Source organism: Myotis yumanensis, unplaced genomic scaffold (assembly GCF_028538775.1).
Source record: "Myotis yumanensis isolate MYYU_CA2020_CCGP unplaced genomic scaffold, mMyoYum1.0.hap1 SCAF_20, whole genome shotgun sequence".
NCBI lineage: Eukaryota > Metazoa > Chordata > Mammalia > Chiroptera > Vespertilionidae > Myotis > Myotis yumanensis.
The window spans coordinates 219242-241090 of record NW_027223771.1 but is presented as its reverse complement, the minus strand read 5'-3'; the positions used below and the strand labels follow the sequence as shown (position 1 = coordinate 241090).

Genomic DNA, 21849 nt, shown 5'->3' with positions numbered 1-21849 from the left:
TTTTTTCCTACTAGTATTTTATAATATAATCAGCAAACAATATATGTCAAAGATGAAAACAAATGTAGTAAAGGTTTCCTTAAGTTTTGGAATATGGCCGAAACCGGTTTGGCTCAGTGGATAGAGCATCGGCCTGCGGACTGAAAGGTCCCAGGTTCGATTCCGGTCAAGGGCATGTACCTGGGTTGCGGGCACATCCCCAGTGGGAGATGTGCAGGAGGCAGCTGATCGATGTTTCTCTCCCATTGATGTTTCTGACTATCTATCTCTCTCCCTTCCTCTCTGTGAAAAATCAATAAAATATATTAAAAAAAAAAGTTTTGGAATATGTAACTTCATTTACTTGCGATTCATAATTTTTTCCCTAAACTGCTGTACGATCAGCAAAAATGCCTTGGCAATTTTAGCATAGTTCCTAGGATATTGGTTGGCACTCAAGGGGTTAATCAGAATCCATCAGCAGCAGTGACTCATTTCCAAGGCCTGAATCCTTCTGCACAATTACTGACTTCATCCTCAGGGAGCAGTGCAGTGCTGAAGGTGAGCGGAGGTCTAGAGGGAATCACCTTTCAATCCCTTCAGCACATGCTAACTGTAGAAAAAAAACCCTGAGAATTTATAATACCGTTCCTCTGAATATGCATTACCTCCTAAATTAAAGGTGCCATTAGTACAAAAGCTCTGCTTCAGTGACAAAGGAAAAGGGATCTAGGGCCACAAGTTTCTGACGTTCCTCCCTATAAAGACATTTTGAATCATGAGAAACGTATCTTTATATTTTGCTAACCTTTAGTGAACCTATGACTCATTACTACCCTCATCTTAAACATACAGGGTGAGGCAAAGTAGGTTTATGTTGTTGGGTGGAAAATAATACAATTATTAATACATAATAGCCCTGGCCGGTTTGGTTCAGTGGATAGAGCGTCGGCCTGTGGATTGATGGGTCCTGGGTTTGATTCTGGTCAAGGGCACATTCCTTGGTTGCAGGCTCAATCCCTGCCCTGGTTGGGGCACGTGCTGGAGGGAACCAATCGATGTGTGTGTCTCTCTCTCTGTCTCTTCCCCTCCCTTCCCCTCTCTCTAAAATCAATGGAAAAATATCCTTGGGTGAGGATTAACAAAAATAAACAAACAAGAACAAACTTTTATGCACTCACAACTGTAAACCTACTTTTGCCAACCCTGCATTCTGCCATAGAAACTGAGAAGTTCCTACTGTGCTATCGAGAATTTTCCAGTCCCCATGGAGGGAACCGTGCTGTCAGCACTGGCGCCTACACTTTGGAAACTGGGTCTCTGTACTTGTGGGTGGCCCGAGAGACTCCAGAATCACTTACTAGTACTCATAGATAATCCAGGGACAGAGCCTGGCCTCAGTGATCAGGAGGCAGAGTTCATTCATAGACCCTCCTGTATGGCCCCACGGTCCAGTTTAGTTTGCCGGCAAATCCTGCAGCTATGTGGAAACGCGAGGAATGCCCCGTCACATGCAGGAATCGGAGGGAGGGTAACAGTGGGAAGTCCCCACAATCCCCGGAGTTAAAGCCAGCTCACTATCATAGAGCCACTAGGAAGCGGCTGAAGGACACCAGCCAGACCGCAAATGCAGTCACCGCGACTTTACAAGGTCCTGAGCATTTATAATGAGTCTGGTGTTCCTGGGAGGTAATTATTAGGTACTCAATTAGCAAACACCTCTTTCATGTACATCTTAGAGAAAAAGAAAGAAAAGAAAGGAATGATCACCCTCCCTATGTTACAGAAGTTGTAAACCTAACAATCAAGACTGCAGTGGAGCCCTAGCCGGTTTGGCTCAGTGGATGGAACGTCCACCTGCGGACTGAAGGGTTCAGTTCCGGTCAAGGGCACATGCCCGGGTTGCGGGCTTGATCCCCAGTAGGGGCCTGCAGGAGGCAGCCAATCCATGATTCTCTCTCATCACTGGTGTTTCCATCTCTCTTTCCCTCTCCCTTCCTCTCTGAAAGAAAAAAAAAAAAGATAGCAGTGGGATGGGGTGCTTGTTTTATTTTTAAATTGATTTCAGAGAGGAAGGGATAAAGCGAGACAGAAACATCAATGATGAGAGAGAATCATGGATCGCTGCCTCCTGCACACCTCCCACTGGGCATGGAGCCGCAACCCAGGCATGTGCCCTGACTGGGAATCGAACCATGACCTCCTGGTTTGTAGGTTGACGCTCAACCACTGAGCCACACCGGCCGGGTGTGTGCGTGCGCGCGTGCTTGTTTTTAACTGCTGGTCTAGCCGTCTTTTCCTGCACCTCGGGAAGTCTTGCTTGGAAATCTGGGGAATGTCATTCTGAAGGCTTGATCTCACTAGCCATCAGATAACTTCATTCTTTTTACCTCTGTGGCTCTCTGTGATGACATATCTGATCATCTACCTGACTGCAGCAAGTTCTTACCTAAGTAAGAATAAGATACAACAAAAATTCCACCACTTCTTCTATTTTAGTCAACTAGAAGGAGATTATGTATATGAATGGCACTGAAATAACATAGGAAAATGCTGCTATAGAATGCGGTGAACTGGCAAAAAGCTATCACAGGCTAGTAGGAGTTCTTATGATCTAGCTTCTAGGACAGCGATGGCGAACCTTTTGAGCTCGGCGTGTCAGCATTTTGAAAAACCCTAACTTAACTCTGGTGCCGTGTCACATATAGAAATTTTTTGATATTTGCAACCATAGTAAAACAAAGACTTATATTTTTGATATTGACTTTATATATTTAAATGCCATTTAACAAAGAAAAATCAACCAAAAAAATGAGTTCGCGTGTCACCTCTGAAGGTGCGTGTCATAGGTTCGCCATCACTGTTCTAGGCTCTTCTGAACTAGAACTAGCAAATCTCATAACTACCTACTGGACGTTCAAAGTATATGTTCTCTCAACATAAAGGTTTTGGAACCTATACCTAAACCGACATCATGCTGTTCATTCAGAAAGATCCCTGCTTTCTCTATATGCATAACACTTATTTTTAAACTGCCAGTGTCCAAGGGTGCTCAAAGAGATAGAGACCAGAGAAATAAAATGTCACAATTAAGATGGCGAGATTCACAGTAACTTGTAATGTACACACACACACGCACACTACATACACACACACACGCACACACACTACATACACACCACTGCCAAATGCTTTTTCAGCTCTTTCACTTAATCCAATATCACATTTCTGATGTTTCTGTGGCATTCTTAATAGTCTGGGATTAAGGCACTTATTAAGTGTGACCTTATAGGCGAATTTTTCTTAAACTAAATCTTGGTTTTCTTACAGGGATAGCTATACCTCACAGAAATGTTATCTTACATATCCATTCTAACTTGTAATCAAGACATATAGTAATTCGATATATGTCCTATATCATATATATATATATTCAGCCTAACTTGTAAGCAAAAAAATTTAAATATTTATGTTCATTAAAATGACGTTTTTTAAAAAAATTTGAATCATCTACTTTTAATGAGTATGTGAGAAAACAGATATTCTCTTATTCTGCTAGCAGTGGGTTAAGACAGTCACAAGCTTTCTGAAGGGCACAGTGACAATATAAATCCAAAGCTTCAAACATGCATGCCTCCTGACTCAAGTAGAATTTCCAAAGACTTTTCCTAAGGACATAATTAATGATTTGGCTAAAAGAAATGTTTTTCAGAGTATTATTTTATAGTAAAAACAAATAAACCTGGAAATAACCCACACATCCTATAATAGGAAGTGGTTACTATTTATAATAGGTCTGTATCATAAACTACCGGATGGCTATTACAAATAATGTAGAAATATATTCATTGCCATTGAAAGTCATCTAAGATATAATGTTTAATTTTGGGGGGAAAGGATGCAAAATTGTATATTATTACAGAATTATGTGCCTGCATATATAGGTCATATTCATGATGCTAATAACTAGGTATAGGGATATTAATCTTTCAACAATGACCATGATTATTTGTATAATAAAATTTTTTACAAAGGTGAAATTAATATTTACAACATGAAGGTCATTCCATTCTCTCTTTTAAATAACGATAGTTTAAGTACTTCACAGTAGGAGCAAATTGTTTTATTTTTATTTATTTATTTAAATATATTTTATTGATTTCAGAGAGGAAGGGAGAGAGAGAAACAGCAATGATAAGAGAGAATCATTGATCAGCGGCCTCCTGCATGCCCCCTACTGGGGATTGAGCCTGCAACCCGGGCATGTGCCCTTGACCAGAATCGAACCCTGAACCCTTCATTCCTCAGGCTGACGCTCTATCCACTGAGTCACACCAGCTAGGGCAGCAAACTGTTTTAGATGCAAGGACAACTACTGACCTTTAAGGATCCTTTATAGTCAGTACTTCTCTATCTGTGGTAAAGGACTAGTTTTTATTTTTTTTTTAAATTTCTAATTTGTGACAGGCTGACATTTTTATAAAATATACTGAAGATGAATTAGTAGAAAAATAAAAAGACATACAAAATGTAAGCCTCATTTTTTAAATTACTAGATTTGCAAACACAGTTACGTTGCTAAAAAACCGTCTAAACTCTTACTCTCAATTTCTGTGTCTATTTAGGTAACAGCCCACAAACCATGCTTTTGGTGGCATTGCATGAAACGACGAGGAAGCCTTTTTGCAGTGGCCTAATCACTGTGTCAAATGGACAAGATTCTAATCTAACCTCTGGAGACTTTTCCACAACAGAAGACAACTTTCTCCAACCAATAGTAACATCTGGGTTCTTCCCCTATCATAGTTACTGGATTTATTAGTTTATCATGTTTCCTAATGCATATGGACATGTTCAATAAGGTCTTATGTAATTTTTTTAAACCACCAGTCATTTTCCCAAAAGAATCAAAACACAGTCTCATATGGTAGGAACCTGACGTCAGAGAATTAATAGTATTTTCCAAATCATGGGGAAACGGTAGTCATTCGGGCATTCCAAGGGGGACGTGCCAGAAATCCAGATTCACCTGGTTGAAACGGGAGCAGTGGGAAAGGTACATATTGGTAGTGAGTGCTTAAGTTGCCTATTTGTTCCGGGATTAAAGCAGAAGACAGCCAGACACGTTGCCAGTTCCTTGGCAACAGGGATATAGTCCCCGGGGCAAAGGCTGAGCGGCCTGTCACTCTACCTGAGGAATGAACCAATGATGGACTTTTCTGGACTCAGGCCAAAGTAATGAAGATGATAAACATCTTACTTTACATTAATATTAAAAATAATTCAAGTCCCAAGTGATGCCCTGAAAATATGTAGCCTGATCTCTAGGAATAAGGTCTCGTAGTCCAGGAATTTATTATTGAAAGAAAAAAAAAAAATCAAAGTGCTATGGATCATGAATGGAGGATTTCCAATCAGTATTTATATCAATAAAGGATATGGAAACACTTTGTTTAATTTTAATCATGTCACAGTAGCTGTTCAAGAAAAGATCAGCTCTTCACCCTGGCAAGTTGGCTCAGTGGACAGAGCGTCGGCCTGCTCTAGGTGAATTTTTCTTAAACTAAATCTTGGTTTTCTAGAGGGTCCTAGGTTTGATTCTGGCCAAGGGCACATGTCCAGGTTGCAGGCTCGATCCCCAATGCGGGGCATTCAGGAGGCAGCCAATCAATGATTCTCTCTCATCACTGAAGTTTCTCTCTCTCTCCCTCTCCCTTCCTCTCTGAAATCAATAAAAATATATTTTAAAAAATTATTGTAAAAAGTCCAGCTCTTCAAGCTGTCAGAGAATGGTAAGTTTAATGCTTCATTGTTTTATTGAGTGAGAGGTTGTGAAGCTGGGTCAAAAATATGATGAGCAGCAACCTGGCAAGGACTGAAGCCTTAAAGAAAATGGTTTTCTCATGAAAGCTAAGAATGGTAAACCTTGATATACGCAGCAGCTTGGAGTATTAGAGTCTTCTCTTTCCCCACCTCATAGATAGTGTGTGCTTTTAAATTGAGTTCATACAGGACAGCACACAAGTCTTAGATGTGCAGCTGGATACATTTTTACATATGTGCACACCCATGTAACTACCACCCAGAGCAAGATCCAGAACATTCCCAAGGCCTCCTCCCAGTCAGTACCCCACCCCACCTCCGCCTACCACAACCCGATCATCACTGATGAGTTTGGCCTGTTTTTGAATGTTATGGAATTATACAGAACGTACTGTTTTGTGTCTGGCTTTTTCCCTTCAACCTTGTATTTTTGAGACTCAGCCATATTTTTGTGGGCATCACTAGTCATACCATTTATGACTGAGTGATATGCCAATGCATGAATATACTTCATATTTGTGTATCTGTTCTTGTGTTGATGGACATCTGGGTTGCTGTCAGTCATCTATTATGGATAAAGCTGCCATGTATGAGCATTTTGTACAAGTCTTTGAGTGGGCATAAATACTCATTTCTAGTGGATAAATGACTAGAATAGACTGCTAAGTCTAGACATGGGTTTAACTATAGTAGATCCGGCCAGTTATCTAAAGCGACTGTATCGTTTGAGAGTTCTCATATAAAGTTTTTAAATTTATGAAAGCTCTTCAGCCCTAGCCTGTTAGGCTCAGAGGATAGAGCATTGGCCTGCATACTGAAGGGTCCCAGGTTTGATTCCGGTCTAGGGCAAATGCCCGGGTTGCAGGCTCCATCCTCGGTAGGGGGCATGCAGGAGGCAGCCAATTAATGATTCTCTCTCATCATTGATGTTTCTATCTCTCTCTCCCTTCCTCTCTGAAATCAATAAAAATATATTTGAAAAAATTTCTTCAGTTGAAACACAAGAGCTTTAAGACTGATTTTTCATCTTTTAAAGCAGAGGTAACATAAGCAGAGTGCTCACACCTCAGGGATAACCTGAGAGTTTGGGGGGTTGTTATTCTTTTACCTAGAAAGTAAATGTTACTACTATTTAATACATAAATTGACACGACACTAGAGTCCTTATTCAGATGGTTATATTTATTCACTTTGGACGTACCGTGATTTACTGTCATTTGTGTGTGGCTGGTTGACCAGAATTATGGAATATCTACTTCTACTGAACTCGTACCAAATGAATGAGTGGCTAAAAGGAGTCCTACAAATATAATACTAATAAAGTAAGCACAAGCAAACCAGGAAGGCCAAGCCGACAGTTCTATTGTAAAAAATCTCTTTAGAAAAGAAAAACTGTGACCATGTAGAAAGATCTCACAAGCAGCAAACCAAACATTCCAAAAAGTAACACTTTAAAAAATATGGACTATTATATTAATATTTTGCCAATAAGAATTTTAAAACATAAAATACTGTATCATGTCATCCCTTTTAGCTTCTTCTTTAAAATTAAATATATTTTTTATTGATTTCAGAGAGGAAAGACAAGGGAGAGAGTGATAGAAACATCAATGATGAGAGAGACCCATTGATCGGCTGCCTCCTGCAAGCCCCCTACTGGGGATTGAGCCCGCAACCGGGCATGTGCCCTGGACCAGAATCAAACCTGCGACCCTTCAGTTCCCAGGCTGACGCTCTATCCACTGAGCCAACCCAGCTAGGGCCCTTTTAGTTTCTTTTTGGATTTTATAATGCACATAACAGTACCAAATACAAGTGGATATAATTGTAAATTTACACATATTTGGGTTGCATGCTTGATTTTTTTTTTTTAATCAACAGTGTACACAATCAAGAGGGTTCAGACCCTCCCCTTGTTTTAGCAAAAGTATTTAGCTAGGTAATCCTTATGTATAAATGAACTTCTAATTTTAAAAGTCATATACAATAAAATATACTCTATTCAAAACAGCCAGCTGCTACTGAATGTTAAAGTAAGAATATGTGGCCCTAACTGGTTTGGCTCAGTGGATAGAGGGTCGGCCTACGGACTGAAGGGACCCAGGTTCGATTCCGGTCAAGGGCATGTTCCTCTGTTGCGGGCACATCCCAGTGGGAGGTGTGCAGGAGGCAGCTGATCGATGTTTCTAACTCTCTATGCCTCTCCCTTCCTCTCTGTTAAAAAAATCAATAAAAACTATGTATTTAAAAAAATAAGAATATGTGAACAGAGAGGAGCGCGGGAATCAACTGGGAAGAGGCATGAGGGAACTTCCATGGGCGTTGGTACTGTTCTATATCCCGGTAGGGGCTTGTTCTTATACCTGTGTATACATCTGTCAAGCTCAATGAATGGTGCACTAAGGTGTGTTTCAGCCTATGTAGATCTTACCTTAAAAATATTGACCTCTAGCTAATGATATGCATACTAAAGTGTCTGGGAGTAAATTCTAGTGATGTCTGCAACTTACTTTGAAATGCATTAAAATGGGATGGACTGATGCATGTATAGAGGAACAGATATGTGATAGACAAGTATAGCAAGTGTTAATTATAGAACCTAGGTGGTAGGTATATGAGTGTTCACTGTACAATTCTTGAACTTTTCTGTTTAAAATTTTTCATGATAAGATGTCAGAAAAGATAAATCTACTCAAGAGTTGAAAATTTCAAAAAGTGTAGTGATACAGGAGAAAAGTGAGAAGCTCAAAAGGAAAAAAGTTCGGAACATTAAAGTACCACTGACTGCTATACTAATAAATCTGAGGTAAGAATGGTCCCTATTTTATTTTTTAAAAAATTTTAAAATATATTTTTATTGATTTCAGAGAGGAAGGGAGAGAGAGAGATAGAAACATCAATGATGAGAGAGAATCATTGATGGGCTGCCTCCTGCACGCCCCCTACTGGGGATTGAGCCTGCAACCCAGGCATGTGCCCTTGGGGAATCGAAATGGGGACCCTTCAGTCCGCAGGCCGATACTCTACCCACTGAGCCAAACCAGCCAGGGCTAATGGTCCCTGTTTTAGACTAGTAAACGCAAACTAAGGAAGATTACAAACCAGGCCCGAGGTCTGAGTCTGAAACCCAGTACAAGCTGAATTCAACTTAAGTTTAACAGAATTCTGAATCCTCTTGGCACACATTCCTCACAAGGGGCTGCCCAGGACTGGATGTCTTCCCTCTAGCAGGGAAGTCACTTCTCCATTCCTGCTGTGAGAAAGCTGAAATCTGCCTCCCTCAGGGGTTTCCTCCTAGATTTGATTTCTTGGGGCCATATGGAACCCCCACATGACTGGCCTTCACAAGATGTGATAATTTGCCTTAGCCGGTTTGGCTCAGTGGATAGAGCACCAGCCTGTGGAGTGAAGGATCCTGGGTTCAATTCCGGTCAAGGGCACATGCCAGGGTTGTGGGCTCGATCCCCACAGGGGGTGTGCAGGAGGCAGCTGATCAACGATTCTTCCTCATCATTCATGTTTCTCTCTCTCTCTCTCCCCCTCTCCCTTCCTTTCTGAAATCAATAAAAATATATTAAAAAGAAAAGAAGTGATAATATTCAAAATCTGAATAGGATTTTTTTTCCCATTTAGTACTTTATAATATCATCTACAAACCTATGGCTAGGTTTGTGAAATAGAGAGAAATGTTTCATATGATTGGCATGAAAATAAAAACATATGAAGCACACAGCACTGCAACTAGCAAAGCCTAGAGACTGCAAAATTTTTCTTTTTCTAACCTTTACCTTTCCTTGGCAATTACAACATGTCACTCACTATAAACTAACACACTAAAACACACACTCTCTCTCTCTCTCTCTCTCTCTCTTAGGTCCTTTCCTTGAGGAGCTCAAGTTAAATGTGAAAACAGATTTTTCTTTTCTGTATTTACTGTATCTTATCTAACAACCCAATGGATTTTATTTTTTTATTTTCTTTCCCAGTTTGTCTTGGTTTGGAACACTAACTTCTAGGAATTTTATGTACAACCAGATATACAACTAGGACCACTTCTGTGGCACCTTTTTTGTTTCAAAATTAACTATAGGTGGCCAAGGTAAGAAATGTTAAGACTATTTTCTTTTTGACTCTGAGAATATTTCTCTTAAGATTAAAGAAAGCCATCGTGGCCCTAGCTGGTTTGGCTCAGTGGATAGAGCATCGGCCTGCGGACTGAAGGGTCCCGGGTTCGATTCCGGTCAAGGGCACATGCCTGGGTTGCAGGCTCAATCCCCAGTAGGGGGCGTGCAGGAGGCAGCCAATCGATGATTCTCTCTCATCATTGCTGTTTCTCTCCCTCCTTCTCTGAAATCCATAAAAATGTATTTAAAAAACCCCAGAAAGCCATTGTGTTACATGGAAATGACTAACTGCGGATGACAATCTTTAGTTCACTTTTGACTATGTGTACACTCATGTGCCCTATAGCTGTTTACTTCTTACAGGACAAATACATTCAGGAATCCCCTGAACAACCCCTGACGTCACAAATCTCGCCCCTTGAAGCAGCATGGCACTATACCATGCACATCACCAGCTGTTCTACCAGGAAAACCGCGCCTTATTTAAGGACCACGCACAGTGCAGAGGTGGGGAAACGCTACTGGCACAGCCCAATGCAACCCCAATAGGAACCCTTTTCCCACTTGAAATCTGAGGTTAAGGAATCCTAGAGATGGTAATTCTCTCTTTCAGAAACGGATAGTCAGACCGTTGAAATGAGGCGCCCAGATCAGATACCAGCGTCCCCCCCCCCCCCTTTTAACAATCATTAAGTCCAAAAAAAACCCCTAAAAAACCCAAAACCAACAAAACCCCAAACCCAAACCCAAACAACTTGATTATGTCCACCCACTACTTCAACTTTACTAAACCGCTGTCTGGTCACCCATGATGTCACTTCCTTTTTTGAATGGGTGTATTTTCCCTCTTTCTTTTTTTTTTTTCTTCTTCTATCATCACTTGACCACAAGACAACATTTTGGAGCTCACACTCGCATTGATCCCAATGCCCCCCAGGTCCGGTTCTCTCACTCAAGGACACCAACACGGGTCCCCAAGTTGCCCTGACCCTTCCTCTTCCCTCTTATTTCTTATTTCAAGCAAGAAACTGACAACGATCACAAAAAATGGAAATAAAAGGGGTTTAGGCTGAAAACACAAAGCACCCACGGCCCTCCTGCAAAGGGCCTCCTAAAAAAACGGCGAATGCCACGCATGTAGGAGAGGCCGATGCTTTCTAGGGAGGGCGCCCGGCGACACCCCCGCCGCCGCCGCCGGGGATGGGGAGCTCCGCGCGCCGCAGCGAGGAGGCCGGGGACCCGGTCTGGGAGCCGCGACCTGAAACCAACATGGAGGTGAAGAGGCGCTCGGGGCGCCCTGGCCCCGCCGGCCCGCGCCGGGGGGCGTCGGTCCGCAGGCACGAGGCCAACAGGGAGGCACGGACCCGGGACGAGGATGGGCGCGCTGGGGCCCCGGCATCGCGCTCGGGGGCGGCTCCGCCAGCGCGGATGGCGGAGGATGCTCCGAGCGATGGGTGAGCGGCTGCCAGCGGGCGCCGCTGGCCTCGCCGTGACACCGCCCGGCCTCGCCAGGACGCGCCGCCGCCGCCCCGCGGACGGCCATTTGCCGCGCGCGCGCCCCGACGCCCCCGCCGCGCGCCCCAGGCCGCGGTCCCCTCCGCGCCGGGCTCCCGGGCGGCGGCCTGCAGGCCGGTGAGGCGACGGGAAGGGAACGGCGAAGGGGAAGGGGGCGGCGCGCCATCATGGAGGGAAAATGGAGGGCGGGCGGGCCCCGCGCGGCCTCGTACTCACCCGCGCCGGCCAGTGCGGGTAGCCCTTCATCTTGGCGAACACCAGGTCGCCCGCCTTGTACTCGCGGGGCCGCGGGCGCGCCATCTCGGCCGCTCCCCTTCCCGGACGTCCTTGGTCGCCGCGAAGACGCCGGCAGGCCGCCCCCCCCCGCGGGCCGACGGACTGCGCCGCGCTCCTCGCGGCCTCGGGCGGGCGGGCGGCCGCTCCGACGAGGGGCAACGGCGACCGGCAGCGGGGCGGGCGGGGGGCGCAGCGGCTCGCAAATCACGGTCCGGCCGCCGCGCGCTCACGGCCGCCGCGCCGCCGGCCTCATGCCGCCGCTGCCGGCCTCCCTCCCGGTCCCCTCCCAGGTCCCTCCCGGTTCCGGGCGCGGCGGGCCGGCCTCGCGCCTCCCCCGAGCCCCTCCTCGGGCGGCAGCCGCAGCCGCGATCGGATGATTGTTCTCGCGCGCGCAGCCCCCGCCCCGCCCGCGCCCGCCCGCCGCGCCGAGTCCCTCGGTCCGCGGCCGCTTCCGCCCAGGCACGGAGCGCGCCGGCCGCTGCGCGGGGAACGGGCGGGCGGTGGGCGCGTCCTCCCAGCACCGAGCCCGCGCCGGGCGGGCGGGAGCGCCGACTCCGGGGCCGCCCGCCGCCGCGCTCTTTTGTTCTCGGCCCCGAGCTGCCCGCGCGGCCCAGCCAATCACCACCCGGCCGCCCCTCCGCGTCCGCGCCGCGCGGGGAGCCCCCAGCCCCACGGCCCCCGCCCGGCCCCCCGCGGGCGGGCACGGGGGGCGCGGCCGGCCCGGGGCCCATCGGGCCGCTGGAGAGGCCACTGCTCTGCGCGCGGCGACCTGGCCGGGTCCCCGCCCCGGGTCTGCCCTTGACCGGGCAGTGAGACCCTCCCCGGAGGGCACAGGCGGGATTCGAACTCGGCTCTGCGGGACCCCAGAGCCCACTCGTGGCTGTGTGTCCTCAGGCCCGGGATGCAGAGCCGGGAGTTTTGCGGAAGGGACTGAACTCTGGCGGGTCACTCCTTGCCAACCCTGGCAGCCTTTTGCACGAGGTGCTTTTGCGTGTGGATGAAGGGCACCTCTTGCACCCCAGGCCCATCTCTCAGAGGGGTAACCGACACTGTGGCCTTCGCCTGCTCCTAGGTACAGTGCTCCTTGTTCGGGTCGGTCCTCTCTTCTAGGCTTGCCTGCCCTCCCTCCTTTTTATCGAAGTTTCTTCTATCGTCTGCCTTCTCACTGGCCCTGGAAGACTGTGTGTGTGTGTGTGTGTGTGTGTGTGTGTGTGTGTGTGTGTGTGTACACCCCTGCTCGTGTACCTTCATGCTGGACTCCCAGCGATGGGGCTTGCAAGTCCCTAGACTTCCTGTGGATTGTGTGTGTCCTTAGTAATGCCCATTAATGCGTCTCCTTATGACTCGATCGGGTGATTTTCTTTTTTTTAATATATGTTTTATAGATTTTTTACAGAGAGGAAGGGAGAGGGATAGAAAGTTAGAAACATCGATTCGAGAGAAACATCAATCAGTTGCCTCCTGCACACCTCCTACTGGGGATGTGCCCACAACCCAGGTGCATGACTAAGGTACATGCCCTTGACCAGAATCGAACCTGGGACCTTTCAGTCCCCAGGCCGATGCTCTATCCACTGAGCCAAACCGGCTAGTTGGCTAGGGCTAGCTGGTCTTTCAAGATTGGAGAAATATGAACTTGTAATGAGGAGAAGGAACCAGTAGAGTGGTTGAAGACAGAGGCCAAAAGCCGATAACCGCTGGGGTTTGGTTATTTTGAGAATATGGACATTTCTCGCAGCCTAGGATTTGGCGTAGGTTTTCCGTTGAGCCTGGTTGACTGCTCAGTACACGTCATTTGCCTGCCTCTCCTGCCCTATCCAGTGACACTTAAGAACACTAGCACAGCCCTAGCCGGTTTGGCTCAGTGGATAGAGCATCGGCCCCTTGGACTGTAGGGTCCTGGGTTCAATTCCAGTCAAAGTTAAGTACCTTGGTTGCGGGCTGGATCCCCAGTAGTGGGTGTGCAGGAGGCAGCTGATCGCTGTTTCTCTCTCATGGATGTTTCTATCTCTCTTCCCCTCTCCCATCCTCTCTGTAAAATCAATAAAAACATAAAAAAAAAAAAAAAGAACGCTCGCACATAGGGTCCCCTTATTGGGCTCCCTCTGACTGGTCATCGATCCCTGCAGCCTGGTTGGATGCAGACAGCCTTGTCTACACAGTTTTGCTGGGAATGAAGCCGTGCCCCGTGGCCCTTGGGGCAGACGGAACTTTCAGACTGGTTCCTCCGCTTTTATGCAAAGGGCGTTCCTGGGACTATTCCAGAACAATGCTCTATTCAAATATTTAACAAATAATAAGGAACCCTTTAGAGCAGTGGTTCCCAACCTTTCTTTGGCCATGCTCCACCTAAGCATCTTGAAAATCCTGATGTGTCTCCCCCCCGTAACCCCCCCCATTTAATTCTTATTCTTCAAAAAGTGAACTATTCACGAGGAAGCCTAAAAGGCCATTCACTTGGTCTAAACAAGCTTCCAAAGAACATGGCATCCATGAGAGAGAAAAATGAAAGAACGAAAGGACAGCTGAAGTACTGAGGAAGAAATCACTAAGAAATCATTAAAAAATATGAAGTGATATGAAAAATGGCAAATAAAGTTTCAAAACATAGAATAGAGAACTGAAATGCATAAATATGTCACCATATATATTGATAGACTGTATATGAGGCCCCCTGGAACCATAAGAAATGCAAAAAATTGACTGTTAAGAATTCATTCTCATATTGCCCCCCTTAAAAATCAAGTTGCCCCCCTGTGGGGTGTGTGCCCCACGTTGGGAACCACTGCTTAGAGATACCACTGAGACCACGAAAAGAGCCTGATGTATTTCGTTTTAGTCAATGTGGCCCCAAAAGCTAATCTATTTGTTGTGTTAAAATAGCACACATTAATTTTTAAAAATATATATATTTCTTTATTGATTTCAGAGAGGAAGGGGAGAAGGAGAGAGAGATAGAAACATCAATGATGAGAGAGAATCATTGATCGGCTGCCTCCTGCACGCCCCCTACTGGGGATTGAGCCCGAAACCCAGGCATGTGTCCTTGGCTGGAATCGAACCTGGGACCCTTCAGTCCGCAGGCTGACGCTCTATGCACTGAGCCAAGCCAGCTAGGGCAGCACACGTTAATTTTACTTCTGAAACTTGGAAGGAACTCCATTCACCAATAATGATAATTCCAACTTCTTTGGATCACATTTGCTTTCCACATCCTCAAATCCCTTTAGGTTATTACTTCTTTTTCCCTAGACTCTGGTCTATTTTTTTTTTTTTTTTTTTTTTTTTTGCCAGTCTTCTTCTCACTCACAGACACCCACACATTTTGTTGACTGTCCTGTTTTCACCTTCCCCTTTCATATCTTGACTTAGCTTCTTAATAAAACTCCCACAGTTCCTTCAAATCTTTTTTCACCAATTCACCCATTCCATGATTATTATTTTATTATTATTATTATTATTATTATTGATTTCAGAGAGGAAGGAAGAGAGAAAGAGAGAATGCCCCAATGCTTCAAGTGCCCCAAATCTATTCCTCTACCCAAAATTATGTATGACACATATAAAGCACCTAGAGCCCAGCCAGCATAGCTCAGTGGTTGAGCGTTGACCTATGAAGCACAAGGTCACGGTTCGATTCCCGGTCGGGGCATATGCCTGGATTACAGGCTCGATCCTAGGTATGGGGCGTGCAGGAGGCAGCTCATCAATGATTCTCTCTCATCATTGATGTTTCTATCTCTTTCTCCCTTTCCCTTCCTCTCTGAAATCAATAAAAATATATTTAAAAAAAAAACACAAAAAGCACTTAGAAACAGTGCCTGGCACATAGTAAGTGTTCATTAAATGTCAGTTGATACTGTTATCTTTGTTGGTTTACTGATGTAATGAAAGGAGTTGTGGAAAGGGAGTCAGAAAAATTTGGTGTTAATCACACACACACACACACACACACACACACACACACAGATGTCAAACCCCAACATATCAATGATCACATTAAAGGTAAAAGGAACACATACTCCAGTTCTAACTAAAAGACTGTCTGGATTAAAAAGATAGTCAACCTTATGTTTACAAGCGGCGTATCTCGAGCAAGGGTATTAAAAACTTGCAATGACTGATAGAAAGTGCCTTTACTAATATCAAACAAGAGAGAATTTTTTTAAAACTATGGTAGATGAAAGACATCATTGTGTGTGTGTGTGTGTGTGTGTCTTTAAATCCTCACCCAAGTATATTTTTTTAAAATTGATTTTTAAAGAGAGTGGAAGGGCCCAGCCACTGTGACTCAGTGGTTGAACATCCACCTATGAATCAGGAGGTCACAGTTCGATTCCTGGTCAAGGCACATGCCCAGGTTGTGAGCTCGATTCCCAGTGGGGGCAGTGTAGGAGGAGGAGGCAGCCGATCAATGATTCTCTCTCATCATGGATGGTTCTATCTCTCTTTCTCTCTTCCTTCCTCTCTGAAATCAATAATAATAATAATAATAATAATAATAATAATAAAAGAGTGGAAGGGAGAGGGAGAGACAGAGAGAAACACTGATGTGAGAGAAACGTATCGATTGGTTGCTTCCTGCATGCCCTCCAATCAGGGTCGGGAGCCTGCAAGCGAGGTAAATGCCCTTGACTGGAATCGAACCCAGGACCCTTCAGTCCGCAGGCTGACGCTCGAGCCAAACCAGCTAGGGCAAACAAAAGAGAATTTAAGGCACAAAGCATTCCTATAGAGGAGTGGCTCTCCACCAGGCAGGCTTTTGCCCCCCTGTGGACATTTGGCACTATCTAGAGATACTTTTTCTTTTAAAGTATATTTTTATTGATTTTAGAGAGGAAGGGAGAGAGAGATGGAAACATCAATGAGAGAGAATCATTGATTGGCTGCCTCCTGCACGCCCCCTACTGTGGATCGAGCCTGCAACCTGGGCATGTGCCCTTGACTGGAATCGAACCTGGGACCTTTCAGTCCCTCAGGCTGACACAACCGGCTAGGGCTCTAGAGATACTTTAGAGCAGGGGTCCTCAAACTTTTTAAACAGGGGGCCAGTTCACTGTCCCTCAGACCGTTGGAGGGCCGGACTATAGTTTAAAAAAAAACTATGAACAAATTCCTATGCACACTGCACATATCTTATTTTGAAGTAAAAAAAACAAAACGGGAACAAATACAATATTTTAATTTGCATGTGGCCCGCGGGCCGTAGTTTGAGGACCCCTGCTTTAGAGGGTCATGATTGGGGGTGGGGATGCTATTGCATCTAGTGGGCAGAGAACAAGGATGTTGCTAAACATCCTACCAGGATGTGCACAGGACAGCACTCCGCAGTGCCCAACCCAATAAAAGAAGGATGCCTCCCAGCATGTCAACAGTGCCGCAGATGAGAAATTTGCTATCAAGAGGCATTACATAAAAATAAAGGGGTAACCTAGCCCGTGTAGCTCAGTGGTTGAGCATTGTCTCATGCTCCAGGAGGACACCTCTTCGATTCCCGGTCAAGGGCACATGCCCGGGTTGTAGGCTCGATCCCCAGTAGGAGGCGTGCAGGAAGCAGCCCATCGATGTTCCTCTCTCTCCCCTCTCCCTCTCGCTGAAATCAATAAAAACATTAAGAACAAAATAAAAGAGGCAATTCACCAGAAGGAAATAAAATACTTAACTTGTATCCATGAATCACATTGCCTCAAAATACATAAAGCAAAACATTGGCAGGAATAAAAGAGAAGAGACAAATTCACAATTACAGCAGGAGATTTCAACATAGTTCTCTTAGGAACTGCTAGAACAAATGGACAATTACACCCCAAAAATGAAATCCTGGTTTGGGGACGGCTCTGTTGCTGGTGTGGCTATCCTGAGGGCTGGGAACGTGGGGATCTGAGTGGGAGACAGGGTTAGCGAAGAGAAATGAACAATTAGCTCGTCAAATCCTCTGATAGCTTGCATACAACACATTTTTGTGTAACAAAATATCTTTTCCAGGCAGGACTAATTTTCATATTACAATTCTTGAGTCTGGCATGACTTAGCACAGGGTGGCTGAAGAACATGTCACAATACTAAACATTAAAACAAATCTTACTGTGTATATGTCTATATTTGTCTAGATCAGTGGTTCCCAACATGGGGCACACGCCCCATGGGGGGGGGCAATTTGATTTTTAAGGGGGGCAATTCGAGAATGAATTATTAAGTGATTTTTTGCATTTTTTATGGTTCTAGGGGCCTCACATACAGTATATAAATGTATATTGTGACATTTATGCATTTGAGTTCTCTATTCTGTTTTAAAACTTTATTTGATATTTTTTATATCACTTCATATTATTATTATTTTAACAATTTCTTAGTGATTTCTTCCTCAGTCCTTCAACTGTTCTTTCGTTCTTTTATTTTTCTTTCATGGATGCCATGTTCTTTAGAAGCTTGTTTAGACCAAGTTAATGGCCTTTTAGGCTTCCTCTACATGAATAGGAGTTCACTTTTTGAATAATAAGAATGATAAGTCAAGGGGTGGGGGGAGATCAGGACTTTAGAGATGCCTAGCTGGGGCATGGCCAAAACAAGGTTGGAACCACTGGTCTAGATGTACCATGTACTATATAGTACTAATTATTTCCCTTCGCCTAAAATGGACATTTTATGTTTGAATGGCAAATATATTTTTTTTCATGAAAATGTCTTATAAAGTTTAAAGTTAAAAGTAAAGCATTTTTGTTTTATATAAATAAGGTGTTATATAAGTAAATGAAAAAATTGTCAAGGGCTATTTTTCCCAAGAAGATATGCAAATAGCCAATAGGTATATGAGAAGGTGCTCAATATCATTAATTATCAGGGAATGCAAATAAAAACCACAATGAGATATCATACCTCCAGGAAGCAGGCTTAAGAACACTCGAGAGCTCAGCCGGCATGGCTCAGTGGCTGAGCATCGACCTATGAACCAGGAGGTCAAGGTTCGATTCCCAGTAGGGGGCGTGCAGGAGGCAGCCGATCAATGATTCTCTCTCATCATTGATGTTTCTCTCTCTCTCTCTCTTTCTCTCTCTCTCTCCCTTCCTCTTTGAAATCAATAAAAATATATTAAAAGAAAGAACACTCAAGAAACATGTTTTTTTTCCAGCTAGCCGTGGAGCTGGAGGACATGGATGGTACACAAGGGGAATTTCCACACACATTTCCTAGGTCTGACATGAGTCCAGAGAAATGTACAACGGCAATCGCAATAACCAAGAAATTCCAGCAGAGGGCACCATTCACCAGCAATCTGAAATGCCAATCTGCAAATATGTTTGAGAATCAGTGATTAAGAAAACAGGCGGTTCTTCAAAAAGTCGAACACTACAGTTAACCCACCACCCAGCAATTCCACTCCTAGGTATCTACCCAAGTGAAGTGAAAACATGTCCACACAATAACTTGTACACAAATGTTCATAGCAGCATTATTATTATTTAAAGCTAGAGGCCCGGTGCAATTGCACACCTGTGGGGTCCCTCAGCCTGGCCTGTGGGGATCAGGCCGAAACTGGCCTGGTGCACGGATTCATCCATTTTTTCCTTTAATTATAAAATACCTTATTTATATAAAACAAAAATGCTTTACTTTTAATCCATGAGCACGAATTCATCCGGCTCGTCTCACCCAGTTCCGATCGTGGTCCATTGGGTCCGGCCGGTGGCAGGGGGAGGGACCACGGGAGGGCTCCAGGGAATGTCCAGCCAGTCTTGCCCAGTCCTGATCAGCTGGACCCCAGAAGCAAGCTAACCTACCAGTTGGAGCGTGTGCCCCTGGTGGCCTGTGCATGTCATAGCGATTGGTCGAATGGTCAAATGAACAGTCGGACACTTAGCATATTAGGTTTTTATTATATAGTATTAACAAATATATATTTTTATTGATTTCAGAGAGGAAGGGAGAGGGAGAGAGAGAAACATCAATGATGAGAGAGAATCATTGATTGGTTGACTCCTGCACGCCCCCTATTGGGGATTGAGCCTGCAACCTGGGCATGTGCCCTTAGACTGGAATTGAACCCAGGACCCTTCAGTCCACAGGCCAATGCTCTATCCACTGAGCCAAACCGGCTAGGGCAGCATTATTATTCATAACAGCCAAAGAGTGGAAAACACTCAAATGCCCATCAGCTGATGAATCAAAAAACAAGTTAAAAGGGACATGGTATATCCATACAACACAATATTATTTAGCCATAAGAAGAAATGATATGCCCTGACTGGTTTGGCTCAGTGGTTAGAGCATCGGCCTGTGGACTGAAAGGTCCCAGGTTCGATCCCCGTCGAGGGCAGGTACCTTGGTTGCTGTCACATCCCCAGTAGGAGGTGTGCAGGAGGCAGCTGATCGATGTTTCTCTCTCATCGATGTTTCTAACTCTCTATCTCTCTCCCTTCCTCTCTGTAAAAAAAATCAATAAAATATATTAAAAAAAAAGAAGAAGAAATGATATATGTTACAGGATGGATTAAACTTGAAAACATTATGCTAAGTAAAGGAAACCAGATGCAAAAGGCCACATATTGTATAATTACATTTATATGACGACTAGAGGCCCAGTGCATGAAATCCATGCACAGATCAGGTCGCTAGGCCTGGCTAGCAACCACCCATGTGCTGCCAACGGGAGGTTCCCCCTGCCTCCCCACCTTCCCACCTCCTCGCCTCCTCCTTCCCTTGCTCCCTCAGTGCCCCACCTCCGCTGGTCGCCTGCCACAGTCTGCACTGCCCCCTGGTGGTCAGTGCATGTCATAGTGAGCAATTGAACTTCTGTTCTCCCAATTGAACTCCTGAGGGGACACTTTGCAGATTAGCCTTTTATAATACATACTAGAGGCTCGGTGCACAAAAATTTGTGCACTCGGGGGGGGGGGGGTCCCTCAGCCTGGCCTGTGCCCTCTCGCAGTCTGGGACCCCTTGGGAGATAATGACCTGCTGGCTTAGGCCTGCTCCCGGGTGGCAGAGGGCAGGCCCAATCCCTAGGTGCAGCCCCTGGTCGGGCTCAGAGCAGGGCTGATTGGGGAGTTGGGGCGCCGCCCCGTCACACTCAAGGCAGGGTCGATGGGGAGGTTGTGGCGCCACCCCCTGTCACGCACAGAGCAGGGCCCATCAGGGGTGTTGGGGCTCCGTACCCTGTCACACACAGAGCAGGGCCCATCAGAGGGTTGGGCGCTGCCCCCTGTCACGCACAGAGTAGGGCCGATAGGGGAGTTAGGGCACTGCCCCCTGTCACACACAGAGCAGGGCGGATCAGGGCGTTGGGGCGCCGCCCTCTATTACCCACAGAGCAGGGCCGATCAGGGGGTTGGGGCGCCGCCACTGTCATACTCAGGGTAGGGCCGATGGGGAGGTTATGGCTCTACCCTGTCACACACAGAGCAGGGCCGATCAGGGGGTTGGGACGCCGCACCCTGTCACACACAGAGCCGCAGGGCGATCAGGGGGTTTGGGCGCTGCCCCTGTCGTGCTGATCCAGTGCCAAGAGGCCTCGCGGCTCTGCTGATCCCGGTGCTGGGAGACATATTACCCTTTTACTATATAGGATAAAGGCCTGGGGGCCAGCTGGTTTGCCCTGAAGGGTGTCCTGGATCAGGGTGGGGGTCCCCACTGGGGTGCCTGGCCAGCCTGGATGAGGGGATGATGGCTGTTTGCAGCTGGTCACACACCCTTCAGGGTGGGGATCCCCACTGGGGTGCCTGGCCAGTCTGGGTGAGGGGCTGAGGGCTGCTTTCAGGCTGGCAGTTGTTGACTGAAGCTCCCAACCGCTCCTTTTTTTTCTTTTTCTTTTTCTTTTTTTTTTATTCTGGGCCAGCTTTAGCTCTGGCTCTGCTGAAAGCAGGTATCTGGTTTGTTTGGGTTCTATAATCGAAACAATGTATAACTCCAGCTCTGAGATCCCTGCCGGCTGAAAGCTGGTTTCTGGGGTTTTGTTTAGCTTCTATATTTGTTAGAATGTTTCAAACTGCCAGCTCAGAGGCCGGCAAGTCAGGCGGGGAATGTTGGAGTCCGCAGTCGCTGGAGCAAGCAAGCCTCATGTTTGCTTCCAGCTGCCTGGCTGCCGGCTACCATCTTGGCTGACAGTTAATTTGCATAAGGATATGCTGATTACCCA

The 21849-nt window shown here is 45.9% G+C and overlaps 1 protein-coding gene across 1 annotated transcript in view; it reads right to left on the bottom strand.

Annotated features, from left to right (window-relative positions):
• The window catches only part of HDGFL3 (HDGF like 3), a 31636-nt gene extending 19627 nt beyond the window's left edge, over window positions 1–12009 (bottom strand). The window contains exon 1 of the mRNA XM_070400593.1: window positions 11658–12009. Within this exon, the coding sequence (XP_070256694.1) occupies window positions 11658–11741 (84 nt within the window). The 5' untranslated portion in view covers window positions 11742–12009. The remainder of the gene's footprint in view (window positions 1–11657) is intronic.
• Between the last annotated feature and the right edge of the window lie 9840 nt (window positions 12010–21849).